Genomic DNA, 26,318 nt, shown 5'->3' with positions numbered 1-26,318 from the left:
GTTGTGACACAAATATTGTTGTTTTAGAACTTGCTAGTTTAACCTTGGAGAAGAGTACTAACGTTTCCTGTTTTTCCTGAACTGGCAAAATCTTGACAAATTGAGATGTTGCCTGTATTTAAATCCGGTAATGACCCTTAAATAACTTACAAACGTTTTACTGCACTAAGTGCTGCAAGGCAAAGTCCAGTGTCTATGAAATTTGCAAGCTGGTGTTATTCATAACCAATAAACACTAATCATGTGTTCATCGAGGAATAAAATGGGAGTAAGTGCAGTAAAAACAGAAAATGTTGGAAATGCAACAGGTCTGGCAGCAAGTGTGGAGAGAGAAACAGAGTTAATATTTTGAGTTGAATACGACCTCTTTGGAAACTTTGCTCAGGGCAGAGATGGACTGGAAAATTAAATGAAGCTTTTTGGGCGGGATTCTCCATTGGTGCTGCGCGCCCCCGCCGGCAGCGGGATTCTCCGTCCTGCCAGCCGGTCAATGGGATTTCCCATTGTGGGCAACCCCACTCCGTTGGGAAATCTCCGGCCGTGGGTACGCTGCCGGCGCAACAGAGAATCCCAACAGCGGAGAATTCAGCCCTTTGTTTCCGTGTGGATGTATCATAATGTCTGTCCAAGTGTCTTTGAAACCTCTTTATTCCAGAGGTTTGCAGTTTTGTAGGAACAAATAGTTCCAGTAACGCATCTTCCTGACGGTGCCCCTGGTAAAGTTGGAAGCAATGGCCAGGTGCCATGCCATTGGTAGCCATATTTTGCAGCAGGTTATCAAACAAAAGCAAACTGAAAGGTCTATGTTTGATTCAAAGCGTTAACCCTGGGCGTGATTTAATCCCTACGTTGCGCCCGGCATGGATCTGGGCACAGCAGTTAAATAGCGGGAAAGGCCAAAATCTGGATTTGCGCCAGGCATGATTCAGTTTGCCAAATAACCGGCCCGCTCCCAATGGTGAGTTCCAGATCTTGCCCAAATATGGCGAGCATAATCATTAACCCTAATTTTCATTAGTTTCCATCTCATTAGTGAGATTGAAGTCGAATGTAACAGCCTCCCGGGAATTAACCAGCTTCCCAGCGAGAAATCACACGGGTGTTGTTTAGTATTCCTTTTTAAAAATATGAATCTGGCGCAATGGTTATCGAGGGGAACTGAGGATGTGGGTAGCCATTTCCATTTTTGGGCATGCTCAAGGGTGCTGCTGCCCAAATGCTTGGGGAGGGTGGGGGGCGGTCTTTTCATTCATGAGGCCTTCAAGCCATCTTGAAATATTGTGCGCACCCATACCAGGGGCAACTACAGCTGCAGCCTGTCTGAACTACCACAAATCACCAGGGCAGAACGCTGCTCTTGGTTATGTGCTGACGGTCACTTTAACTCCCGTTGACTGGGCAGCCTCTAGCTTCACAGCTGAAGGCTATTGCTGATGAGGAATTGGCCTTGTTAGTTGTGAGGGCACTTCCCAGCTGCAGGTTGTGTTTGCTGCTGCTTGCTCCTGCTTAGCTGCAAATACCTGGAGGCTGTAGCTGAGAGGTTGTTTGCTGCTGCCTTTTCTGCTTGCCTGCTACCTCTTCCCCTTGGACTTGGTGCTTTCTGGATGAAGAGAAGGAAAAGAGAAGTTGGTTGCCTTTCGGTCTCTTTTACTTGGGGAGGGGAGGATTTTGGTGGGCCTACTACGGGGCTGAGGATGCAGGAGGATTTGCTTGAGCAATCACTGGATGTTTTTAAAGGTCTGTTTTGTACATTGACTATGTATTCTGTTCTGTACTTGTGGGTCACTTGTTAATTCTCCGTGTGTTTCTGTGGCCTGGTCCTCAAACATGGTGGTGATAGAAGATCAGACGCCGATACTGCAGGAGAGGATGGGTGGCGGCTCGGCCCGACTGCGCAGCCCAGAGTGTGGCTCTCTCTCTCTCTCTCTCTCACTCGCACTCGCTTGCACTCACTCTCTCTCTCTCTCTCTCTCTCTCTCTCTCTCTCTCTCTCTCTCTCTCTCTCTCTCTCTCTCTCTCTCTCTCTCTCTCTCTCTCTCTCTCTCTCTCACACACACACACACACACACACACACACACACACACACACACACACACACACACACACTCTATCACTCGCACACACTCACTCACTTTCTCTCTCTCTCATACACTCTCACACACACACACTCTCTCACACACACACACACACTCTCTCTCACACACACACTCTCTCTCACACACACACTCTCTCTCACACACACTCTCTCTCTCTCTCACACTCTCTCTCACACTCTCTCTCTCACACTCTATCACTCTTGCACTCACACTCACTCACTTTCTCTCATACACACACTCTCGCGGACACCCTCTCGCGCACACTCTGTCGCGCACACTCGCACTCACTCTCTTTCACTCTCACGCTCTCTTGCACTATTTCACTCTCTCTCTCCTGGCACAGTGGGCTGCAGTCCTAGATAATGACAACCAGGAGGAGTGGAACATCTCTGATGAGCAGGAAGTCCAGTAGGGAGTACCCCCCCCCCCCCATCAAGAGCCTTGATGAAAGGAGGCGATCCATATTGAAACCAAGTCTTGGAGGGTGGCATGTGGCACAGTGGTTAGCACTGCTGCCCCACGGCGCAGAGGACCCGGGTTCGAATCCCGGCCCTGGGTCACTGTCCGTGTGGAATTTGCACATTCTCCATGTGTCTGCGTGGGGTTAACCCCCACAACCCAAAGATGTGCAGGCGAGGTGAATTGGCCACGCTAAATTGACCCTTACTTGGAAAGAAAATAATTGGGCACTCTAAATTTATATTTAAAAAAAAACAAGTCTTCAGGGTGCTGGCCTGGGGAGTCGTTGTGCTGGCATCGCAATGCAGCAGGATAATGTTGACTCGTCGTGAGAATAATGCTGATGCTCCTCAGCATTTCTTGCGCGGAATTCTCCCCTGCTCCCCCACACGTCGGGTGGGAGAATCGGCGGGGCGCCGCGCGTGTCCCACCACGCTGCCCCAACGCCCGCACGCGATTCTCCCACCCCCCAAACCGGCGCGGCGAGAATCACGGCTGGCCGCTGGGAGAATCGCCGCTCGCCGTTTGCAATAGGGCCGAGCGGCCTGCCCAACACGAGGTGGGGGCAGGGTTCCCGTCGGCGCCGTCCACACCTGGTCGCTGCCGGCGGGAACAGCGTGGCAACGCTGGGGGAGGCGGCCGGAGGGGAGGGGGCTTCCTGCACCGGGGGGGGGAGCCTCAAATGGGGTCTGGCCCGCGATCGGTGCCCACCGATCGGCGGGCCGGCCTCTCTAAAGGAGGACCTCCTTTCCTCCTCCGTCCCGCAAGATCCATCTGACATCTTCTTGTGGGGCGGCCTCGGGGTGGACGGCAACCGCGCATGCGCAGGTGATATCATTTACGCGGCGCCGCTTTTATGCAGCGCCAAGGTCCGGCGCCCGTAAATGACGCGACGCCGCTCCTAGCCCCCCGGGGGCGGGAGAATAAGGGGCTGGGAGCGGGCTCCGACGCCGGAGTGAAACACTCCGGTTTTCACTCCGGCGTCGGCACTTAGACTCCCGATGGGAGAATTGCGCCCCTTATGTCTGTCTTCTGTCAGCACATTTGACTCCCCAGCTCATGTGCAAGTGAGGTTCGGGCCTACATCTCTTTGTCCTGTCGCACTAGAGTGAGATTAGGGGCGAGGGTCGAGGTTCAATGATTAATGACAAATGTTGTGTGTGGTGTTCGATGTCCAGCGTGGAATCTACCAAAGGACTTGTGACTTGTCAAAACCGGGATCTTTATTGAATCACACGTAAGATAGCGATCTATTACAGAGCACATTATCATAGAGTTTCTTTGTACTTCCCTGGAACTAAGCATGACTGTCCTTGTGTATATCTTATAACCATCTCCCCCTTGTCACATGACACTCTGAAAACCGCGTGGTGGGTCTGTACCGCCACCTGCTGGTTGGAGGTCTCATCACTAGCCATCTGCAATATTGCTTACAGGCATATCACCGCGCTAGCGGATGATATTTTACTCTGAGTGGGCCAACCGTTTCCCTTATATTGAGAGCCTGTGAGAAAAGCCGTGTACAGATTGGGTGAAGACCTATCCCAGTGGGAGGAGGGTCAAAGAGAGTGAAGCCAAGAGGTTTTAATAAGGTGACAATTGCAGTTGTGACATTTTATTATGACCCCCAACCATCTGTGTATAACCTCATCCATGCCTACTCTTCCCCTACTTACTCTTGTGAATCCTCCCACTATGTCTCGGTGTGTCCCCAGGATGCACATCAGAAGTGGAGTAGCCTGTGCCTTCCACACTCTTGCCTGAGATGCCAGATGCACTTGACAGGAGTCCTCTGGAGGGCCCTAGCCTACGTTCAGATAGCACCGATGTGGCCGCATCATCTTGTTCTGCCCGTTACTGTGCCAGTATCAGGAAGGGGGGGATTCAGAAGGGCTGCTCACTCCCAGACTCTCCTGAATGGAAGGCCCCCAGGAGGTTCTCCAGTGGTTCCTCCTCCCTCCAGGTGCTCAAGGGCCCCTAGTTAACTCCATGGGATGATGGGGCAACTGGAGTGAGCTCCATAAGCCTCAACGTCATCTGGCTCTGCCAGTCCTGCAGGCCTGCCATTGTCTGAATCATGGTGTCGAACCCCTCAGCCATGGTCCTCGGGGACTGAGCCATGCTTTGGAGTTCTCCAGTCATGGCTCTGACATCTTGCCCCAGGCTTTCCACTGTGGAAGCCACCCTGGGTGCCACACAAGGCCGCAACATCTCTGCAACTGAGGTCTTTGGAACTCCTCTCTTTTGTCTTGCAGTTGTAAGAATGTCGCTGACACCCCCTCCTGGTATTCCTGGCTCAACCATTGCATCTCCAGCAGCTGAGGGATGAACGTGTACAGAGGAATGGCACCTGGCTGGGGCACAGAGTCCTTGAGGCCAGCACACTTCTGACTGTCCAATCTCTGGAATACTTCCACCCGATGTGCATCAGAAGCAGTGTGATGCTCATCAGATGGTGGCCCAGAAGCCTGTCCGTTAAGTTCCCCTACCGAGGTACTCTTCTCTGCGATCGTGGATGATCTGTCATCTGTGTCCTCCTCAGAGATCACCTCCGAGGCAAGGGACATGGTTTTAGTATGTGGTCTGGTCAAGGGTTTGGACAACAAAAAACTCACGAGACTGGTCATCTGAATGAAGGTGCAGTGGCTCCATACTTTTCAGGCGCAAGGTAACCTTGGTATCTATGCAGGCCTACTCCTACTCGTCCCCTGCAAGTTCCATGGCCCTCTCCTCGAAGGGTGTCGAGATCGTTAGTTTCAGTTCTCGCTCTCTCCTTCTCGTTATTCTTCTCGTTCTCTCTCTCACTCTTCTCTGCCCTTTCTCTCTCTCCCCTTTCTCTCTCGCTCTCACTCTCTCTCCCGCGCACACTCTCTCACTCCCGCTCTCACTCTCTCTACCGCTCTCGCTCTCTCTCTCTCCCGCTCTCGCTCACTCTCTCCCGCTCTCGCTCTCTCTCTCCCGCTCTCGCTCTCTCTCTCCCACTCTCGTTCTCTCTCCCGCTCTCGCTCTCTTTCCCGCTCTCTCTCCCGCTCTCACTCTCTCTCCTGCTCTCGCTCTCTCTCCTGCTCTCGCTCTCTCTCCCGCTCTCACTCTCTCTCCTGCTCTCGCTCTCTCTCCCGCTCTCGCTCTCTCTCCCGCTCTCGCTCTCTCTCCCGCTCTCGCTCTCTCACCCGCTCTCTCACCCGCTCTCTCTCCCGCTCTCTCTCCCGCTCTCTCTCCCGCTCTCTCTCCCGCTCTCTCTCCCGCTCTCTCTCCCGCTCTCTCTCCCGCTCTCGCTCTCTCTCCCGCTCTCGCTCTCTCTCCCGCTCTCGCTCTCTCTCCCGCTCTCGCTCTCTCTCCCGCTCTCGCTCTCTCTCCCGCTCTCGCTCTCTCTCCCGCTCTCGCTCTCTCTCCCGCTCTCGCTCTCTCTCCCGCTCTCGCACTCTCTCCCGCTCTCGCACTCTCTCCCGCTCTCGCTCTCTCTCCCGCTCTCACTCTCTCTCCCGCTCTCTCTCCCGCTCCCGCTCTCTCGCCCGCTCTCGCTCTCTCTCCCGCTCTCGTTCTCTCTCCCGCTCTCGCTCTCTCTCCCGCTCTCGCTCTCTCTCCCGCTCTCGCTCTCGCTCCCGCTCTCGCTCCCGCTCTCGCTCTCCCGCTCGCTCTCCCGCTCGCTCTCCCGCTCGCTCTCCCGCTCGCTCTCCCGCTCGCTCTCCCGCTCGCTCTCCCGCTCGCTCTCCCGCTCTCTCTCCCGCTCTCTCTCCCGCTCTCCCGCTCGCACTCTCTCTCCCGCTCGCACTCTCTCTCCCGCTCGCGCTCTCTCTCCCGCTCGCGCTCTCTCTCCCGCTCTCGCTCTCTCTCCCGCTCTCGCTCTCTCTCCCGCTCTCGCTCTCTCTCCCGCTCTCGCTCTCTCTCCCGCTCGCGCTCTCTCTCCCGCTCGCGCTCTCTCTCCCGCTCGCGCTCTCTCTCCCGCTCGCGCTCTCTCTCCCGCTCGCGCTCTCTCTCCCGCTCGCGCTCTCTCTCCCGCTCGCGCTCTCTCTCCCGCTCGCCGCTCTCTCCCGCTCGCGCTCTCTCTCCCGCTCGCGCTCTCTCTCCCGCTCGCGCTCTCTCTCCCGCTCGCGCTCTCTCTCCCGCTCGCGCTCTCTCTCCCGCTCGCGCTCTCTCTCCCGCTCACGCACTCGCTCTCGCTCTCTCCCGCTCTCGCTCTCGCCCGCTTTCGCTCTCGCTCTCTCCCGCTCTCACTCTCCCGCTCTCGCTCTCTCTCCCGCTCTCGCTCTCTCTCCCGCTCGCGCTCTCTCTCCCGCTCTCGCTCTCTCTCCCGCTCACGCACTCGCTCTCTCCCGCTCTCGCTCTCGCTCTCTCCCGCTTTCGCTCTCGCTCTCTCCCGCTCTCACTCTCGCTCTCTCCCGCTCTCACTCTTGCTCTCTCCCGCACTCTCTCTCTCCCGCTCGCGCGCACTCGCATTCTCTCCCGCTCGCGCGCTCTCGCACTCTCTCACTCTCTGCCTTCTCATGCAGGGACACTGGCTTGTGTGGACACAGTGCTTAAGCAGGGATGGCTTCTGATGAGTAATGCCGGCGGGGGGCGGGGTTTGAAGATGATGCTAGGAGGTTGGTTACTCAGAACCTGTAAGGTGGCATCATGTGGGTTCAACATGACATTCCGTGGGTTAATTGAAATGCAGAGTGGCTAGGGGAGTCGGGGGGCATTTACAGATTCCGTTTTTTCTACATTGAACCCCCATCCCCTGGATCAGGCTGCTGACACTGATCAGTGCTGCTACAGTCTCCCAGGCGGGATGGGTGACCTTGGGAGGCCTCCTGCCATCATCGATAAATTGTGGCAGGACTCTCCTCCATGGCATCAGCAATCGAGTGAAAGCGCCCCCTCTGAAAATCTGGGAGCTGGTCCTCTAGCTGTCATCCTCCTGGGTTCAATGAGATCAAGTGCTGTGGAGCCGTTTAAATGCAGCGTCTCCTTGAATGAAGTGCTCAGATGGCCTCGGGGCAGGTGAATCAAACGCTTTGCGCCTTAGGCGTGGCGTTTCTGACTGCCCGGGCTGACTGGAGTCGCACTGATTATCATGTCGAAGATGTCACTTTTCCATTTTTTGTGGAAGATTCTTCCCTGTATGCTTTCAAGCCATGTACATGTTTTCCCTGAAATGGGCCATTTTGGTTTAATTCTGAGTGAGCGGTCACTTTGGCTGCTAGATTTCTTGTGCACGGTAACCATCAATGTCTTTGCCTAATAAGTCAAATGATAAAACTACTGGGGCAACTTTGTGGCTTTATTTTCAGTTGGCTGGACAGCTGTTTCATGATGCAGAGCGAGGCCAACAGCGTGGATTCACTTCCTGTACCGGCTGAAGTTATTCATGAAGGCCCTTCCTACTCAACCTTGCCCCTCGCCTGAGGTGTGGTGATCCTCGGGTTAAATCGCCACCAGTCAGCTCTCAAAGGGGAGAGCAGCCTATTGTCATCTGGGACTATGGCGATTTTACTTTACTTTTACTGTTTTCATGGCACAGAAAAGAAAGGAAACCATGCATATGTTTACAAACGTTTAAGGAAAATAGAATAAATACTTTGATTCTTGCTAATATGGTGGAAACAGATTTATTAGACAATCTGAATAAAGTTCTGCTATTGGTGATGAACTTGGCAGGATGCATTCCGAAAGCAGCTCTGAAATCTGAGTAACAATATGAACCAGATTTGCTTTATTTTCTCTCCTAAAGTGGTGGAGGTGGAGGAGGTTGTGGTGGTTACAATGCAAGGCATGGAAAAAGTAGCAGCCTTTTATTTTCCAGCGATCTCTGACTCATTGGATCATTTAAACATTTTTTGAGAAATTATGGTTAGAGAACATTACTGGACTGTTAGTCGGGTGGATTTCTTTTAATAATAGGCAGCTGTGTGCTCACCAGATGTTGACCTCGTAGAAGATGTGTTTTCCATGTGGCCAGTTTTTCTTGGAAACTCTTAACTTAAACATTGAACAGTTAATTTTGTACAGACTTAATTTTTTAATGATGTGGACCATGATTCCCGTACAATCTCCAACAATAACATTTTCTCTCTTAGTACTCTAGGAATATAGGAAATAGTAGCTGGAGTCGGCCATTTGGCCCCTCAAGCCTGCTCGTCATTCAGTTAGATCATCTAGTACAGTGCCATTTTCCTGCACTAGCACCAGATCCTTGATGCCTTCATTATCTTTCGATCTCTGTTTTGAGCATACTCAATGACCAGGCTTCTTGGGATAGAGAATTCCAAAGATTTGTCACCCTCTGAGTGATGAAGTGTCCCCTTTATCTCTGTCCCCTGGCTCTAGACCCACCCACTCCCAGCCAAGGGAAACATCCATCGTGCACTGACCCCTCCAGCCCGAGACAAATTTTTGTATGTTCCAAAGATACCACCTCTCATTCTAAAAGCTCTAGAAAATATAGGTCCAGACTCCTCAATCTTTTCTCATAGCCCAATCCCATCATCCCAGAAGCCAGTGTGATGAACCACCATGCCCTCTGTGGCAAGCATATCCTTTCTTGGGTGAGGAGACCAAAATTGTATGCAATACTCCAGGTCCGATCTCACTAAAGTACTATACAGTTGCAAGACACCTTTACTCATATGCTCAAATCCTCTTGAATAAAGACACCCGGGTCACTTTGGGCATCAACACTTCCCAATCTCTCACTGCTTTAAAAAAAAAAAGTACTCTTTCTGTTTTTCTTTGCCAAGTGCATAACTCTTTGTGCTGCACTGGATCACACCTAGACTCAAAACATCTTCCGTATCAACCTTCCATCCTCCACCTTTCAATTTTCTAAACCGATCACACCAATCAATCCTAGTTTTCTCACTATTCTCATCTCCAAATTCCTTGCCCAACTGCACTTCTGATATTACCTCCATTATCCTTCCCATTCATGCAATATTTTTTGTACTTAGTCTTGACCCTTCTGTGCATCCCTCTTTCTTACCTCCCCCCAACTTCATTGGCAGAGCAATTCACCAATTCACTCCCAAAACTCCCCCCTTCATTTTTAAATCCTTCTTAAAATACATCTTTTTTGAGACATCTTTCAGTCACTTCTCTTTCTAGCTTTCTCATCTCAGTCTAGCATTCCTTCATTCCTTTGTATCTGGTTTTTCTCTTCCTTTCAACATCCCCCAAATCATTGCCACGCCATACCTTGGGCTCAAGAAGAACAGATGTAAATCCAGTGGGGAAAAGCGATTGGGAGGCCTCTCGATGCAGTCTGTTATTCACATAGTCATTGATGGCAGCATTTTAATGAAAAAAATAATCTTCCAGTGCCAGCAGATCTTGAGATTGCTAACATTCTTTGCGAAAGCTGTGATAATGTTCTGTCCCCTTTGCTTAACTTTTTTGAATTATCAAACATTTTCAGTTGATGTCAATGAGTTGACATTAGCAATATGATTAACAAAGTACGCCAGTACGTTTGGAAGTGTTGTTATTTAAGCTATGTCAGGAAGATGACACTGAACCACAGGGATTTTCTGTCACTCTTAACTAGAGCATTAAAGGCAAAGCCTGTTCTGTCCACGGTTCACAATAACGGAGAAGTTCTTATGGTATTTTGCTTGGCTGGTTGCTATCTATTAGATAAGCTATATTTAGAAGGCTTGATATGAGTTCTGAAGTACAGCTGTGGTGAATAAAGATAAATGGGAACGCTGACATTGTGGTAGATTTTGCAGTAGCCATTACCTAACATTTTAATCTGGAAACAAAAGATCAGTCAAAATGAGAAAGGCGTATTGTGACTGAATTCTAATGAACTCTCCCATGTGACAGTCTGGCTCCGAACCAATTGTTTGTTTTTCCATCCCTTGCAGGAGTTTTTTCCAGTCAGCCTGTGATGTACCAGAACCAGAAGAAAAATTTAACATTGATGAATACTCTGACATGGTGACACTAAGCAAACCGGTTATTTACATCTCCATTGAAGAAATTATAAACACTCATTCGGTATGTGTTAACAGTTTGCAACTGGAAAAGTCACTCCCAAGGCAATACTTTTATTATTTTTTTAATGAAGATGGGATGGTGTATATACGGTCATCGGGGAAAAACAGCAGCTTGCAATTGTTTAGTGCCGTTAATAAAAAAAGAGATGTGTTGAAAATTAAAAGCTTGCCCAAAGTGTTGGGTTTTTAAGGAGATGGAGAAGTTTTGGGAAGATTATTTTGGGGGTGGTTATCTGGACTACGTGGCTGAAGGTTTGACACCAATTATAATATGAAGAGATGTACAAATGGCTGGGGGAACAGAGTTTGGGAGGGGTTACGGTGCCGTCAACAAATCAAAGGTAGGGTGGGATTACCGCCATGAAGGGATTTTAAAAACATAGATAAGATTTTCAAATTTGAGGGTGTGGGGAACCACCATGGCTGAGGTAGGACAAGGTTTGTACAGCGTGGGACTTGGTGAAGGTAGGAATCAGGCAGCAGAATTTTGGGTCGCTAAATGTTTACAGGGGAAGGTGGGTACGAGGAAACCAGGGGGGCGTTGGGACAACATAGTTTGGAGGTGACCAAGGCTGGGATGAGAGCTTCAGCAGCAAATGGACTGAAATATGGTTTGAGGCAGGTGATTTTATAAAGATGGAAGTCAGCGCCTTTGAGTGAGAGAAGATACTGGGTCTCACGTTTTGCTCGGAAAAGAAAAAAATCATTGAATATTTGCTGTCTATCAGTCCCTTTTACTAGCTTCAATTAAATGTGCTGTAGCCTAAATATATTTGTCACTAATAATTGAAATACTTAATTTTTTTTGCTGTGAAGTGATAATACATTGAGTATATGTTGACTCATAGTAAGCCATGTTGTAAAATCTACTTGCAGTTTGGGATATTCAGTTCCTCCTTCAGGCAGCAGCTCTGGGGCAGGATCTCCACAGGAAGCCCCAGTACTGACATCCCGACTGTACTTTGCTAGAAAGGGGTATCCACAGGATCACTGGCCCCTGTCTTGAGTGACACTAACAGAGTCCTGATTGGCTGGTACTAAATCACTTACTTAGTCCTGAACATTGATTGAGCGAGCGGAACTTGTGAGAAGGAGATGTAACCATGCTGAAGGGGCAAGTGGGCGAGGGGTTTGTGAAAATGGAGAGTTACAAAGTAACAAATACAACAGTAGAGTTGTCTGTGAAGTAAATGCACAAGTGAATGGCAGCTGAGTGAAAGCAACTTGCTCTAGGATTAAATGTAGATGCTTGTGGTCCTTGTTTGATCGAAGGAAAGGACTAAACCCCATTGGCTCACTATCTCCAAGCCTAATGACCTGCATTGTCTCCCTGTTCCCAGTCCAATTGAATTTAAATTCTTCTCTCCCAAGTTCCTCCAATGCCTTGCTCTGCATTCCATCTGTAACCCCTGGCTTAACCGTTCCGCCCTTAGAGATTCTAGTCTATAAAATTATGAGGGGCATAGACAGAGTGGATAGTCAGAGGCTTTTCCCCAGGGTAGAGGGGTCAATTACTAGGGGGCATTGGTTTAAGGTGAGAGGGGCAAGATTTAGAGTAGATGTACGAGGCATGTTTTTTACACAGAGGGTAGTGGGTGCCTGGAACTCACTACCGGAGGAGGTGGTGGAAGCAGGGACGATAGTGACATTTAAGGGGCATCTTGACAAATACATGAATAGGATGGGAATAGAGGGATACGGACCCAGGAAGTGTAGAAGATTGTAGTTTAGTCGGGCAGCATGGTCGGCACGGGCTTGGAGGGCCGAAGGGCCTGTTCCTGTGCTGTACTTTTCTTTGTTCTTTGTTCTCCTGTCCTTGCCTTTGCCTTCTCCAGTCCACTCCACCTTGGGGTTGGCAGAGCTTTGAGCAGCTCGCCCCTCTTCTTTGGAATTTCTGTCCCATACCTCTCCACCACTTTGTCTCCCGCACATTTTAAAAGCCTTCTTAAAGTACTTGTCATTGAACATGCTTTGAGATCACTGCTCCCGATACTCCTGCAAAACCACAGCATCCATTGCTTTATTTCGTAATGCCAAGTGCTATTTTAGTGCGTGTTGTATTTTTTTCCCCATTGCTTATCCTTTTCGCTGCACTAGCAATCTATTTCACACTTTGCATCATTTCCCTTTACTGCCTATGGCAAGGGGGGGGGGGGGGGGGGGGGGGGGAACTGCCATCCTGTGTTTATATTAGCTCATTTCTTTTGAACCATGTGCTAATTATCAGAAGACTTCCTATGAGTATGTGCAATGAGTCAAGCCTATATTTGATCATTTTGTCTCCGAAGACAGCTCTGATATGATATATCTGCAATGCACTAAAACTGCCGTGCATTCAGCATATGTAATTTGCCTAGTTGGAATACAAATAGTCCTTCATTCAGATATAGAAAGCAAAGCTATTTTTCCCGATTGCCACATGATCTCCTGCAACTTGCATTGGTTTAGAATCCTCCTCTTCTTCCTCTTTGTAGTTTCATCTCTTCTGCACCAAGGCAATGTTGTAACTGATTAAACATTCAACATTATTAAATGTAGACTTTTATGAACTGTTACAGTGCCTTTAGATTTTAGAATGTTTAATGGTATTTTTGCTCACTTCTGCATTTAAGATGGCAGATGTGGATTGTGGGTTGTTTCCATGTTCAGTTTTTCAACTGAAATATTCAGCTTTTTATCCAGTTGACCCTCTGCAAGTAATTTCTGAAAAGGAATCTACAATTAGCATTTCTGACAAATAGTAGTTGCTGTTGGGAGAGGAACTCAAATATAAACTAACTGAAGTGCACTGGCAGTTTTAGCCCCTTTCCCAATACCGCACAGAAAAAGACAGCCGCAACTGAGATGCAGAGCAAAGAAGCTACTGCTGTGGAAAAGCAGGGAGCACTGTTTTCTGTTAACGATCAAGCAGGATTTGTGACATATTACATGGAATGTACAGCTCAGAACCAGGCTATGTTGCTCAACTCATTTACGCCCTTCGTATACCCGATCGGGCGCCGGAATGTGGCGACTAGGGAATTTTCACAGTAACTTCATTCCAGTGTTAATGTGAGCCTACTTGTGACAATAATAAAGATCATAATGCTCTACACGAGCTTCGTACTTTTCTAACCATATTAGTGCAGTCTTGTATTCTTTTCTTCCCCTCATTTATCGAGGTTTCCCTTGAATGCAGCAATGCTATCTCCCGTAACAACTGTGGTAGAAGATTCCACATTCTAACCACTCACTGGGGAAAGGGGTATCTTCTGAGTTCATCATTGGATTATTGTTGGTGATCCTGTACTGGTGTTGGTCTCTCCACATTGTCGATATATCATGTCTATCAAAGGAAACGCTTTCATAGCTTTAAATTATTCTCAGTTGGTACAGCAGTCAGTCTTCTCTTTTCTACAGAAAAGAACCCCAGCCCTGATATTTATAATCCTATGCTCCTGGTATCGTGCTTCTTTTTTTCAATACCTTTTACCATGCCTCTAATACTGAGATGTACTTCCATCGGTACAATGGCCCCTTTTTAAAAACATTCCTGGGCTTTGGGCATTGGCTACTGAGGCCAGCAATTTGTGCCCGTACATTATTGCCCTTCGGAAGCTGGTGGTGCACGGATGCAGTCTATGTAATATAACTACACCTGCAGTGCTGTTCGGGAGGGTATTCCCCGATTTGACCTAATGACCGTGAAGGATGGTGTGCGACCTGGAAGGGAACCTGCAGGTGCTGGCTTTCCCTTGTGCCTGTTGCCCTGTTCTTCTAAGTAGTAAAAGTTAGGGCAGCACGGTGGCGCAGTGGTAGCACTGCAGTCTCACGACGCTGAGGTCCCAGGTTCAATCCCAGCTCTGGGTCACTGTCCGTGTGGAGTTCGCACATTGTCACCTTGTTTGCGTGGGTTTCGCCCCCACAACCCAAAGATGTGCAAGATAAGTGGATTGAACATGCTAAATTGCCCCTTAATTGGAAAAAATGAATTGGGTACTCTAAATTTATTTATTTTTAAAAGTAGTAAAAGTTGCATGTTTGGAAGATATTAAGACCATAAGACATAGGAGCGGAAGTAAGGCCATTCGGCCCATCGAGTCCACTCCACCATTCAATCATGGCTGATTTCAAATCCATTTACCCGCTCTCTCTCCATCGCCCTTAATTCCTCAAGAAATCAAGAATTTATCAACTTCTGTCTTAAAGACACTCAACGTCCCGGCCTCCACCGCCCTCTGTGGCAATGAATTCCACAGACCCACCACTCTCTGGCTGAAGAAATTTCTCCTCATCTCTGTTCTAAAGTGATGTGGAGATGCCGGCGTTGGACTGGGGGGAGCACAGTACAAAGTGTTACAACACCAGGAGATACCTCTTCATTCACCTGAGGAAGGAGCAGCGCTCCGAAAGCTAGTGACATCGAAACAAACCTGTTGGACTTTAACCTGGTGTTGTAAGACTTCGTACTGTTCTAAAGTGACTCCCTTTTATTCTAAGGCTGTGCCCCCGGGTCCTAGTCTCCCCTGCTAATGGAAAAATATTGTTGAAGGAGTCTTGGTGGGCTGCTGCATTGCATGTTGTTTATGGTACATACCACTGCCACACCATCAGTGGTGGAGGGAGTGGTAAATGGAGTGCCGATCAACCTGGCTGCTATATTTGGGGTAGCGGAAGAGCCGGGAGTGCAGGAGACGAAAGAGGCCGATATTCTGGCCTTTGCGTCCCTGATAGCCTGGCGAAGGGTCCTACTTATGTGGAAGGAAACGAAACCCCCCGGCGTGGAGGCCTGGATAAACGATATGGCAGGGTTCATAAAGCTGGAACGAATGAAATTTGCGCTGAGAGGATCGGCTCAGGGGTTCTCCAGGCGGTGGCAACCGTTCCTTGACTATCTCGGGGAACGTTAAGGGAAAATAGATCGACCGCAGCAGCAGCCCGGGGGGGGGGAGCACTAACTTTTGTCACTTTGTTAGTTCACTATATTATTTAAATAATGTTATTTATCAGTTATTGTACTATTTTTATGTTGATTTGTAAAACGGAAAAATTTTGTTTGAAAACTTTAATAAAATATATATATATTTTTTTAAAACACTCTTAGAGAGGCACTCAGCACATGGTGAATGACTGAGTGGCTTGCTGTGAGCTCTGTGCCCTGAGCTGTCTCCTGCTGGAATGAGCGGGAACTGTGGTGTTCCCTGTTTTATAGTGCTGGTGATTGGCTGTAATGTTGCGTGTGTGTTAATTGGGCCGTTGATCTGTCCATCAGTGTGTTTGCACCATGATGTTTGTCTGAATATCATGACACTGATATTTGGATTGCTTTCAAAACCACCTCTACGTTTGATTTGCCAGGGAATGTTTATGAACAGTTCTTAGCTTTCTGGTTTAGTTTTAGTAGCTTCTCGCCCCAGAAAAAAATCGGGATGTTCTGCATTTTATTTTCACTTTAATGAACTCTAAATATCTGAATAAATGCTGCCTTGATCATAGAATTTACAGTGCAGAAGGAGGCCATTTGGCCCCTCGAGCCTGCACCGGCCCTTCAAAAGAGCACTAAGCCCACCCTTCCACCCTATCCCTATGATTTGGCTATTGATGACCCCGTCCATCACTTTGCTGATGATCAAGAGTAGACTGATGGGGCAGTGATTGGCGAGGCTGGATTTGTCCTGGTTCCTCTGTACAGGACATAACTGGGCAATTTTCCAAATTGACTGGTAGATGCTAGTGTTATAGATGTACTGGAACAGCTTGGCTGTGGGCACAGCAAGTTCTGGAGCACAAGTCTTCAGTACTATTGCTAGAATATTGTCGGGGCCCATAGCCTTTGCAGTGTTCAGTGCCTTCAACTGTGACTTGATACCACGTGGAGTGAATCAAATTGATTGAAGACTGACAGCTGTGATGCTGGGGAAATCCGGAAAAGGCTGAAATGGATCATTCACTTGGCACATCTGGCTGAAGATTGTTGCGAATGTTTTAGCTTCATCATTGCACTGATGAGCGGATGGGGATATTTGTGGAGCCCCCTCCCCCCAGTGAGTTGTTTAATTAACCACTACCATTCACGCCTGGATATGGCAAGACTACAGAGCTTAGATCTGATCTGGTTGTGGAATTGCTGAGCTCTTATCTGTCACTTGTTGCTTATGCTATGGCACAAGAGTAGTCCTGTATTTTTTTTGTAGCTTCACCACGTTGACACCTCATTTTTAGATATGTGTGACATTCCCTCCTCTGTTGGTTGAACCAGGGTTGATCCTCTGGCTTGGTGGTAATGGTTGTGATTGAATATAATTCTGCTGCTGATGGCCCACTTTTTCTGTGCAGTAAAAGAAAGTAAAGTTGCCAAAGTTCCAGATGGCCATAGGCTTTCCCCTTTGAGGGGGAGAGCTAACTGTTGATTTAACCTCAGGATCACCACACCTCAGGCAAGGGCAAGGTTGAGAAGGTGGGGCCTTCATAAATAACCTCAGCCGGTACGGGAATTGAACCCATGCTCTTGGCCTCTATCTGCATCACAAACCAGCTGAGCTGAACTGGCCCTTGTGTGCAGTAGAATAAATGCAGCCATGTAACCTGTGGCATCTCTCAACAGTATGGAGGGCAAATGGGGAACAAAATCACACTTGGGTGGTTCCTAGTAACTATTAACGTCTGACTATAAGGGACATTGGTGACTGGAAGTAAATTGGATCGAGAAATGTAAAAGGGTGATTGAAAACTTTATGAAGGAGGGTTTTACTGAACATCACTCAAAAATGTGTGTGTACATTCCAAGACCAGTACATGTTGTATTTACTGCATTCCACACTGGACTGTAGGCTATAGTTTGTGTGATTTTGAATGTTTTTTTTAGTAGATATGCTGTGTTCTTGAGCAGGAAACTGAAACAGCACATTGATATTTGGTTTGTAGGTTTTAGTTAATCTTTTCTAGTTTATGGTGAATGTCTGTGGGTTTAAACTGGTGATAGATTTATGACCCAGTCTAATTTTTCTCCTTGTGACAGCTGTTGTTAGAGCACCAGAATGCTATTTCGCCAGATCATAACGATTTATTGCATGAGCTCATGGAAGGATTAGGAAGTGTACCTGATGTTGAAACTCTGATCGGTGAGTAATTTAAGAATTGATTGTGGATTTTTTGTTTTGGGCTTGGAGGTTAATTCATCCAGGGTGAATAAACCAAACTCTCTCAAAAATAGAAAACTGTGCTTAGCTAGGATTTGGATTTAGCCACAATGAAATTCTTCTATTCCAAAATAAGCAATTTTCTGCTGAAAAGTTTATGCAATAATCCATTCCATCTCTTTTGGGCGCGAAAATGATTGGTTCAATAATTCGAATTAAGCAACAAAATAATCAAGTGAACAAATAAACTGCCATTTATTTAGCATCTTTAACAAGATCAGGACATCCTAAGACACTTCTTCAGTCAATTTTGAAGTGCAGCCAATAATGTAGACAAATATTTTGTTTTTAAAAATATTGAATTCAAAACTTTTGAATTAAGTTATAGCTTCTAAGTTGAATATTTTCAGTACACTGCAACAATGTACAAACTCAAATCTAAGACCTTAAGCATTATTAGTTTTGACTACAATTTACATACCCATTACTTTGTTAACCAGGATCCATATCAAGTAAAAAGGAAGAGTTTGCTATTGATATGCATTAAGCATAAAGAACAGGGCGACACAGTGGCGCAGTGGTTAGCACTTCTGTCTACGGCCCTGAGGACCTGGGTTCGATCCTGGCCCCGGGTCACTATCTGTGTGGAGTTTGCACATTCTCCCTATGTCTGCATGGGTTTCACCCCAATAACCCAAAGATGTGCAGGTTAGGTTGATTGGACACGCTAAAAAAATAATTAGGTGCTCCAAATTTATTTGAAAAAAGCTTAAAGAACAGTTTTAGGTCTTTCATCTAATGAAATCAGGATTGAGATTACCGATGTTGCTGCTCATTAGTAGGTGATATAATATCTATACGGACATACAAATTATGTGTCGGACCCTCGAGCCTGCTTCATTCAACAAGATCATGGCTAATCTTACTGCAGCCTGCCATCTATCCCCATAACCTTTCACCCCCTTGTTTACCAAGAATCTATCTACCTCAGTTTTGAAAACATTCCAAGATTCTGCTTCCACTGACTTTTGAGGAAGGGAGTTCCTCTGAAGAAAAAAAAAATCTCCTCCTCTCTGTCTTAAATGGGCGACATCTATTTTGAATTTTTCACCCCTAGTTCTAGATTCTCCCACAAGAGGAAATATTCTTTCCACGTCCACCCTGTCAACAGGGCGGCACGGTGGCACAATGGTTAGCATTGCTGCCTCATTGCTCCAGGGTCCAAGGTTCACATCCAGCCTCGGGTGAGTCTGTGTGGAGTTTGCACTTTCTCCCCATGTCTGCGTTTCCTCCGGGTGCTCCGGTTTTCTCCCACAGTGCAAAAGATGTTCAGGTTAGGTGGATTGGCCATGATACATTGTCCCTGAGTGTCCAAAAGGTTAGGTGGGGCTACTGGGTTAGGGGGATAGGGTGGAGGCATGGGCTTAATTACGGAGCCCTTTCCAAACTGTGGTGCTGACTTGATGAGCCGAATTGATTCTATGATCTTTTATATTTATTTTTAATGTATTTTATTAGCGTTTTTCCATTTTACAAGTAACTCAACAAATGGCCAGGATTGGTACAGCGCAGCATAGGTGCTTCACTGTACACAAATACAGAAAAAGGCAGGCGAACAACAACAGAGTTGGTTCAGCTTAATCATTAAACTTGTAGCCTCCGTATTTACTAATGGATAAGCTAGAGAATGAGGGAGAAGAGGATAAGGCCAGGAAAACATGGAAAAGTGGCACATACCTTCACATGTAGCGAATGTTTGTATAGTCATATAGGATAAGATCTTCGCACCATGTTCAGGCGTGCACCAATACATATCTCCCCATCCCACTCCAATTATACCAGCGGCATCACTAACTCATTATGACAACCTTTTCTCGGATATAAGACTTGTCTGTATCACTGCAAGAGCCAGTCAACGATTCTTTAACCCCAAAATAATGAGGAAAATGCCATAGAAAAAACCCCAAAAGACCTTCATTCTAAGAGGATATTTTACATAAAAGCACCAGGCGCAACAAATCCCCAAAGTTCAACACAGTACAAAGCGATCATCATTCTACACATTTATACAGAGAAGACCATCAAATATTTATACAGATGGTTCAGTTTATAATCATTGCCGCCAACATCTCCCATCACACCGACAATGACAGGATAAAACAAAGTATTATCATGAGCAGATGATCTCCGGATACCAGGATATAGCCATGAGCTCATAGTGCCATTATACACTTCCTCCTACTCCAGCAATGCCACAGATATCAACCACAAAGAAGAATCATGGTCCTCTCTAGGATACATGATTTGTCCGGACCTTAGGTGACAAGCAAGGAATCCAACATAACAAAAATACAAAAAAAACACAACATTGAACGCTCTAACTGGGGGCTTTCCTCACACACAATGAAGACTTGCATGGTCATACCAACCACCTCCACACCAAACCATCCACCCACCACCCTGCCGTGTAGCTTCTCATTTTCTCTATGTGCAAAATGCATTCCCTCTTTGTAAATGCAAGGATGACATCACTCAAAACAAAAGTGGGTGAATGCTGCACAATGCTCATGTCACACGACCAACTCAGCATGGTTTTCGCCATAACCGAATAACGGCCATCAACCGCCTCTGTGCTCATGTTTCATACACCTTTGTCAGGAAAAAAGACGATAACATAAACTCACCGGCAGAGTTACAAGGAGATAAAGTTAAGGATTAATGATGAACTGCAGGATAATATCACCAGTCATGAAGCATGGAAAGGTGGAAAGGCTAAAGCCATAATCGGATCATCGAACAGCATTCAGGATTCCTCCAGAGTTCCTTTGAAGGTCTCGCATCTCCGCCATGTCATTATCGCAAAGCCCAGGAATTGAGAAACCTAGGCCCTGAAGGGATTGTGATTCGACCAAGAATTCATGTCTCTTCTCTCTCTACAGCCCCCCACCCCTCTTCAACCGGGAATTCATGTCTCTTCTCTCTCTACACTCCCTGCCGCCCGCCATCCACGAACACTCCACACCCGGCCCCATTTCCCCAAAACGACCAGGATATTCAAAATAACATACAACAGGATTTCCAAGGACTGAATGTGAGTCTCCACCAAGGGGATTGCTCCATTGACTGACTGGATTCTCTTCACCGCTTTATCCATTCTCTTAGGGGCAGCGCAGTGGTTAGCACTGCTGCTTCACGGCGCTGAGGACCCAGGTTCGATCCCGGCCCCAGCTCACTGTCCCTGTGAAGTTTGCACATTCCCCCCTCGTGTCTGCATGGGTCTGACCCCCACAACCCAAAGATGCGTAGGGTAAGCTGATTGGCCACCTTAAAGTGCCCCTTATTTGGGGAAAAAAAAAAATCTTTTCTCTTAAAGGGCATCTTGCAGTTCATCAATGTGAGCACCACGACCCTGTGCCAAGGATCTGAGACCATCGTCCGCAATGTAATTCACAAAGGCAGCCATCAACTTGATCCCAACATCGTCACCAAACCATAGGGCTGTTCACTAGCAAACCACCACTCCAAGCTGTGCCCTACCATAGCCGCCTCCAACAGCCTCAATCAAATGAGGATTTTTTAAAGGAACTCTGCTGCCTATCGTCAATATCTAGCCATGATCTTCCAACCACATAGCACAAGACATACACACCAGGAACAAATGATTCTGGGTTGTGCATCAGGATTTAAAAAAAAGATTGGTATATGAGGAGCGCCAGAGCTCGCGAAGACGCAGCCACTCGTGCGTTCACATCACATGACCCCCCGGGATCTTTCACATTTCAATCAAGTTGCTTCTTACTCTTCTTAACTCCAGGTGACACAAGCCTAACCTGTCCCATGTTCCCTCATAAGGAACCTTCCCATTCCTAGTGTTAATCCAGTAAACATTCTATAAACTGCTTCTAAAGCATTTACATCCTTAAATAAGGAGACCAATACTGTACACGGCACTCCAGGACTATCTTCGGACTAATTGTCAAATTTGCTATCTACACCTCCCACTTCACACACTATTCCGGTACTGAGCAATGATAGGAGACATTTTCTTTCATTCATTTATAGGATGTTATCATTGTTGGCAAGGCCTGTATTAGCTGTCCACCTCTAACTGTCTTTGAGAGGTGGTGAGCTCCCTCAATTAATGTAACTGAGTAGTTTGCTGGGCCATTTCAGAGGGGAATTGAGGATCATCCAAATTGCTGTGGGTCTGGGATCACGTACAGATCAGACTGGGTAAGGACCACAGTTTTTCCTTCCTTACAGGACATCACTGAACCAGAGGAATTTCTTTTTTTTTTTTTAAATATATTTATTAAAGTTTTTAACACAATTTTTCTCCCTTACAAACAATAACCCCATCCCCCCCGTAACAAAAAAAAAGAAACGAGAAATCGCACGGAGCAAGATATATACCCCAAAGAACCTGCTCAACCTCGCCCCCGTCAAGTGAGCTCTGTGAACCACCTTAAATTGTATCAGGCTGAGCCTGGCACACGAGGAGGAGGAATTAACCCTACCCAGGGCATCAGCCCACAGACCTTCCTCAATCTCCTCCCCCAGCTCCTCCTCCCATTTACCCTTCAACTCTTCTACCAGCGGTTCCCCCTTTTCTTTCATCACCTGGTGTATTGCCGACACCTTGCCCTCCCCGACCCATGCACCCGAGATCACCCTGTCTTGAATTTCTTGTGCCGGGAGCAACGGGAATTCCCTCACCTGTCTCCTCACAAAAGCCCTCACCTGCATATATCTAAAGGCATTTCCCGGGGGTAACTCCAACTTCTCCTCCAGTGCCCCTAAGCTCGCAAACGTCCTGTCAATGAACAGATCCCCCATTCTTCTAATCCCCGCCCGATGCCAGCTCTGGAACCCCCCGTCCATCTTCCCTGGAACAAACCGGTGGATACCTCTGATCGGGGACCACACCGATGCTCCCATTGCGCCCCGGTGTCGTCTCCACTGGCCCCAGATCCTTAATGTTGTCGCCACCACCGGGCTCGTGGTATACTTTGTCGGCGAGAGCGGCAGCGCTGCCGTCACCAACGCCCCCAGGCTCGTTCCTTTACAGGCCGCCATCTCCATCCTCTTCCATGCCGCCCCCTCACCCTCCATAACCCACTTGCGGATCATCGCCACATTTGCTGCCCAGTAGTAGCTCCCTAGATTTGGCAGTGCCAACCGTCCTCAGTCCCTACTGCGTTCCAGGAACCCTCTCCTTACCCTCGGGTCTTATTCGCCCACACAAACCCCATAATACTCCTACCTACTCTCTTAAAAAAGGCCTTGGTGATCACGATGGGGAGGCACTGAAACACAAACAGAAACCTTGGGAGGACCACCATTTTGACCGACTGCACTCTACCCGCCAGCGAGAACGGTAACATGTCCCATCTTTTGAAGTCCCCCTCCATTTGCTCCACCAATCTCGTCAGGTTCAGTTTATGTAGGGCCCCCCAACTCCTGGCTATCTGGATCCCCAGATACCGAAAGCTCCCCTCCACCCTCCTCAGCGGTAGGTCCCCTATCCCTCTTTCCTCGTCCCCTGCCTGTAATACGAAGAGCTCACTCTTCCCTACATTGAGTTTATAGCCCGAAAACTCCCCAAACTCCCTCAGAGTCTGCATGACCTCCACCATCCCCTTCATTGGGTCCGCCACGTACAGCAACAGGTCATCCGCATAGAGCGACACCCGATGCTCTTCTCCCCCTCGGACCACCCCCCTCCATTTATTAGACTCCGTCAATGACATGGCCAATGGTTCGATCGCCAATGCGAACAGCAGGGGGGACAGAGGGCACCCCTGTCTCGTCCCTCGGTACAGTCGAAAGTACTCCAACCTCCGCCGGTTCGTCACTACGCTCGCCACCGGGGCTCTGTAAAGGAGCTTAACCCAACTAATAAACCCTCCCCCGAACCCAAACCTACGCAACGCCTCCCAGAGGTACTCCCACTCTACTCGGTCAAAGGCCTTCTCCGCGTCCATAGCTGCCACTATCTCCGCCTCTCCCTCCTCCGATGGCATCATCATCACGTTTAAAAGCCGCCGCACGTTTGTGTTTAATTGCCTGCCCTTTACTAATCCCGTCTGGTCTTCATGGATCACCCCCGGGACACGATCCTCGTGGCCAGCACTTTTGCCAGCAACTTTGCATCCACATTGAGGAGCGAGATCGGCCTGTACGATCCACATTGCAGTGGGTCCTTGTCCCGCTTTAAGATCAAAGAAATTGTCGCTTCCGACATTGTCGGGGGCAGGGTCCCCTCCTCTCTTGCCTCGTTAAAGGTCCTCACTAGTAACGGGGCCAACAGGTCTACATACGTCCTGTAGAACTCCACCGGGAACCCGTCCAGTCCCGGGGCCTTCCCCGCCTGCATACTCCCCAAACCCTTGCTCAGCTCCTCCAACCCAATTGGTGCCCCCATGCCAGCTGCCACCTGCTCTTCCACCCTTGGGAATCTCAGTTGGTCTAGGAATCGTCTCATCCCCTCTTCCCCCGCTGGGGGCTGGGATCTGTACAGCTCTTCATAGAAGGCCTTAAATACCTCGTTTATTTTCGTCGCACTCCGAACCGTGGCTCCCCTTCCATCCTTGACTCCCCCTATTTCCCTCGCTGCCATCCTCTTACGGAGCTGGTGTGCCAGCATCCGACTAGCCTTTTCCCCATACTCGCAGGTCGCCCCCTGCGCTTTCCTCCACTGTGCCTCCGCCTTCCCTGTGGTCAACAGGTCCAACTCCGTCTGGAGCCGTCGTCTTTCCCCAAGTAATCTTTCCTCCGGGGCCTCTGCGTATCTCCTGTCCACTCTCAAAATCTCCCCCACTAAACTCTCCCTTTCCATACCCTCTGTCTTCTCCCGATGAGCCCTAATGGAGATTAGCTCTCCCCTGATCACCGCCTTCAATGCCTCCCATACCACCCCCTCCCGCTCCTCCCCGTTGTCATTGGCCTCCAAGTACCTTTCGATACACCCCCTCACCTTCCCACACACCACCTCATCCGTCAGCAGTCCCACATCCAGCCGCCACAGCGGGCGTTGGTCCCTCTCCTCTCCCAGCGCCAGTTCCACCCAGTGCGGGGCATGGTCCGAAACGGCTATGGCCGAATACTCCGTCCCCTCCATCCTCTGGGTGAGCGCCCTGCCCAGAACAAAAAAATCTATCCGGGAGTAGGCTTTGTGTACATGGGAGAAGAAAGAAAATTCCCTGGCCTGCGGCCTTGCAAACTGCCATGGGTCCACTCCCCCCATCTGATCCATAAATCCCCTGAGCACCTTGGCCGCTGCCGGCCTCTATCCAGTCCTTGATTTGGAGCGGTCCAGTGCTGGATCCAACACTGTATCGAAGTCCCCTCCCATTATCAGGCCTCCTATCTCCAGGTCTGGAATGCGCCCCAACATGCGCTTCATGAATCCTTCATCATCCCAGTTCGGGGCATATACGTTTACCAACACCACCCGCGTCACTTGCAACCTACCACTCACCATTACATATCGCCCTCCATTGTCCACTACAATAGTCTTGGCCTTAAATAACACCCATTTTCCCACCAATATTGCCACCCCTCTATTCTTCACGTCCAGTCCTGAGTGGAATATCTGTCCTACCCATCCCTTTCTTAACCTGACCTGGTCCGCACCTTCAGGTGTGTCTCTTGGAGCATGACCACGTCTGCCTTCAGTCCCTTTAAGTGCGCGAACACTCGAGCCCTCTTCACCGGCCCATTCAGGCCCCTCACGTTCCACGTTATCAGCCGGATTGGAGGGGCTCTCTCTCTCTCTCCCCCCCTCCCTGCTGAGTAGCCATCTCCTTTTCTGGGCCAGTCCCGTGTCCACGCCTCCCTCACCCTCCAGTCCCCCAGACGGGGGACCCACGTCCCGACCACCTCTTCTATGTCCCATTCCCTTTCGGCCAGTGCAGCAGCAACCCTTTTTCTCCCCCCCCCCCTTCCCTCCCCCCCGCTAGACCTCTGTCTAGCTTTTTTGCTCCCCCCATGTCACTCCCGTGAGTCAGCTGACACCTGACCCCGGCTACCCCCGCTATCCCATTGACCTCCCCGTGTGGGAGTTCCCCCTCCCACCTTTCTTCCCGCGCGCGGGAAAGACAAGAAACCCCGCGCTTTCCGAAGCCCGCTCCGCCCCCTCTGGCGCAGCTCCTGTCGCGCGCGGCCTTATCTCTCTCCCCCAGCCCATGTAACATTTCCTGCGCGTGATTGTGATTGATCCCCTATATACAACAACCATCACACATCAAGCCTCAAATATCCCCCCCACCCTCACAAACCCTCAGTTAGAGTCCAACTTTTCGCTTTGTATAAATGTCCACGCCTCTTCAGGCGTTTCAAAGTAGTAGTGTTGGCCCTTGTATGTGACCCACAGTCGCGCTGGCTGCAACATTCCGAATTTCACTTCTTTCCGGTGCAACACCGTTTTGGCCCGGTTGAAACCCGCTCTCCACTTTGCAACCTCCGTGCTCCAGTCCGGGTATATTCGGATCTCTGCATTGTCCCACTTACTGCTCCGCTCCTTCTTGGCCCATTTCAGGACCCACTCTCTGTCCGTGAACCGGTGGAACCTCACCACCATCGCCCTTGGCGGCTCATTTGCCCGGGGCCTCCTCGCCAGCACCCGGTGTGCCCCATCCATCTCCAGTGGCCTCGAAGGGGCCTCCTT

The 26,318-nt window shown here is 48.9% G+C and overlaps 1 protein-coding gene across 2 annotated transcripts in view; it reads left to right on the top strand.

Moving 5' to 3' along the window:
• Positions 1 to 26,318, top strand: part of iqgap2 (IQ motif containing GTPase activating protein 2) — a 424,926-nt gene that overhangs the window by 354,389 nt on the left and 44,219 nt on the right. For both annotated transcript variants that reach the window (XM_072516040.1, XM_072516041.1), the window contains 2 exons: positions 10,401 to 10,533; positions 17,530 to 17,632. In XM_072516040.1, coding sequence (XP_072372141.1) covers positions 10,401 to 10,533; positions 17,530 to 17,632 — 236 coding nt within the window. The remainder of the gene's footprint in view (positions 1 to 10,400; positions 10,534 to 17,529; positions 17,633 to 26,318) is intronic.

Source organism: Scyliorhinus torazame, chromosome 9 (genome assembly GCF_047496885.1).
Source record: "Scyliorhinus torazame isolate Kashiwa2021f chromosome 9, sScyTor2.1, whole genome shotgun sequence".
Lineage (NCBI taxonomy): Eukaryota > Metazoa > Chordata > Chondrichthyes > Carcharhiniformes > Scyliorhinidae > Scyliorhinus > Scyliorhinus torazame.
The sequence above is the reverse complement of the archived record's forward strand: the minus strand, read 5'-3'. Positions and strand labels throughout refer to the sequence as shown.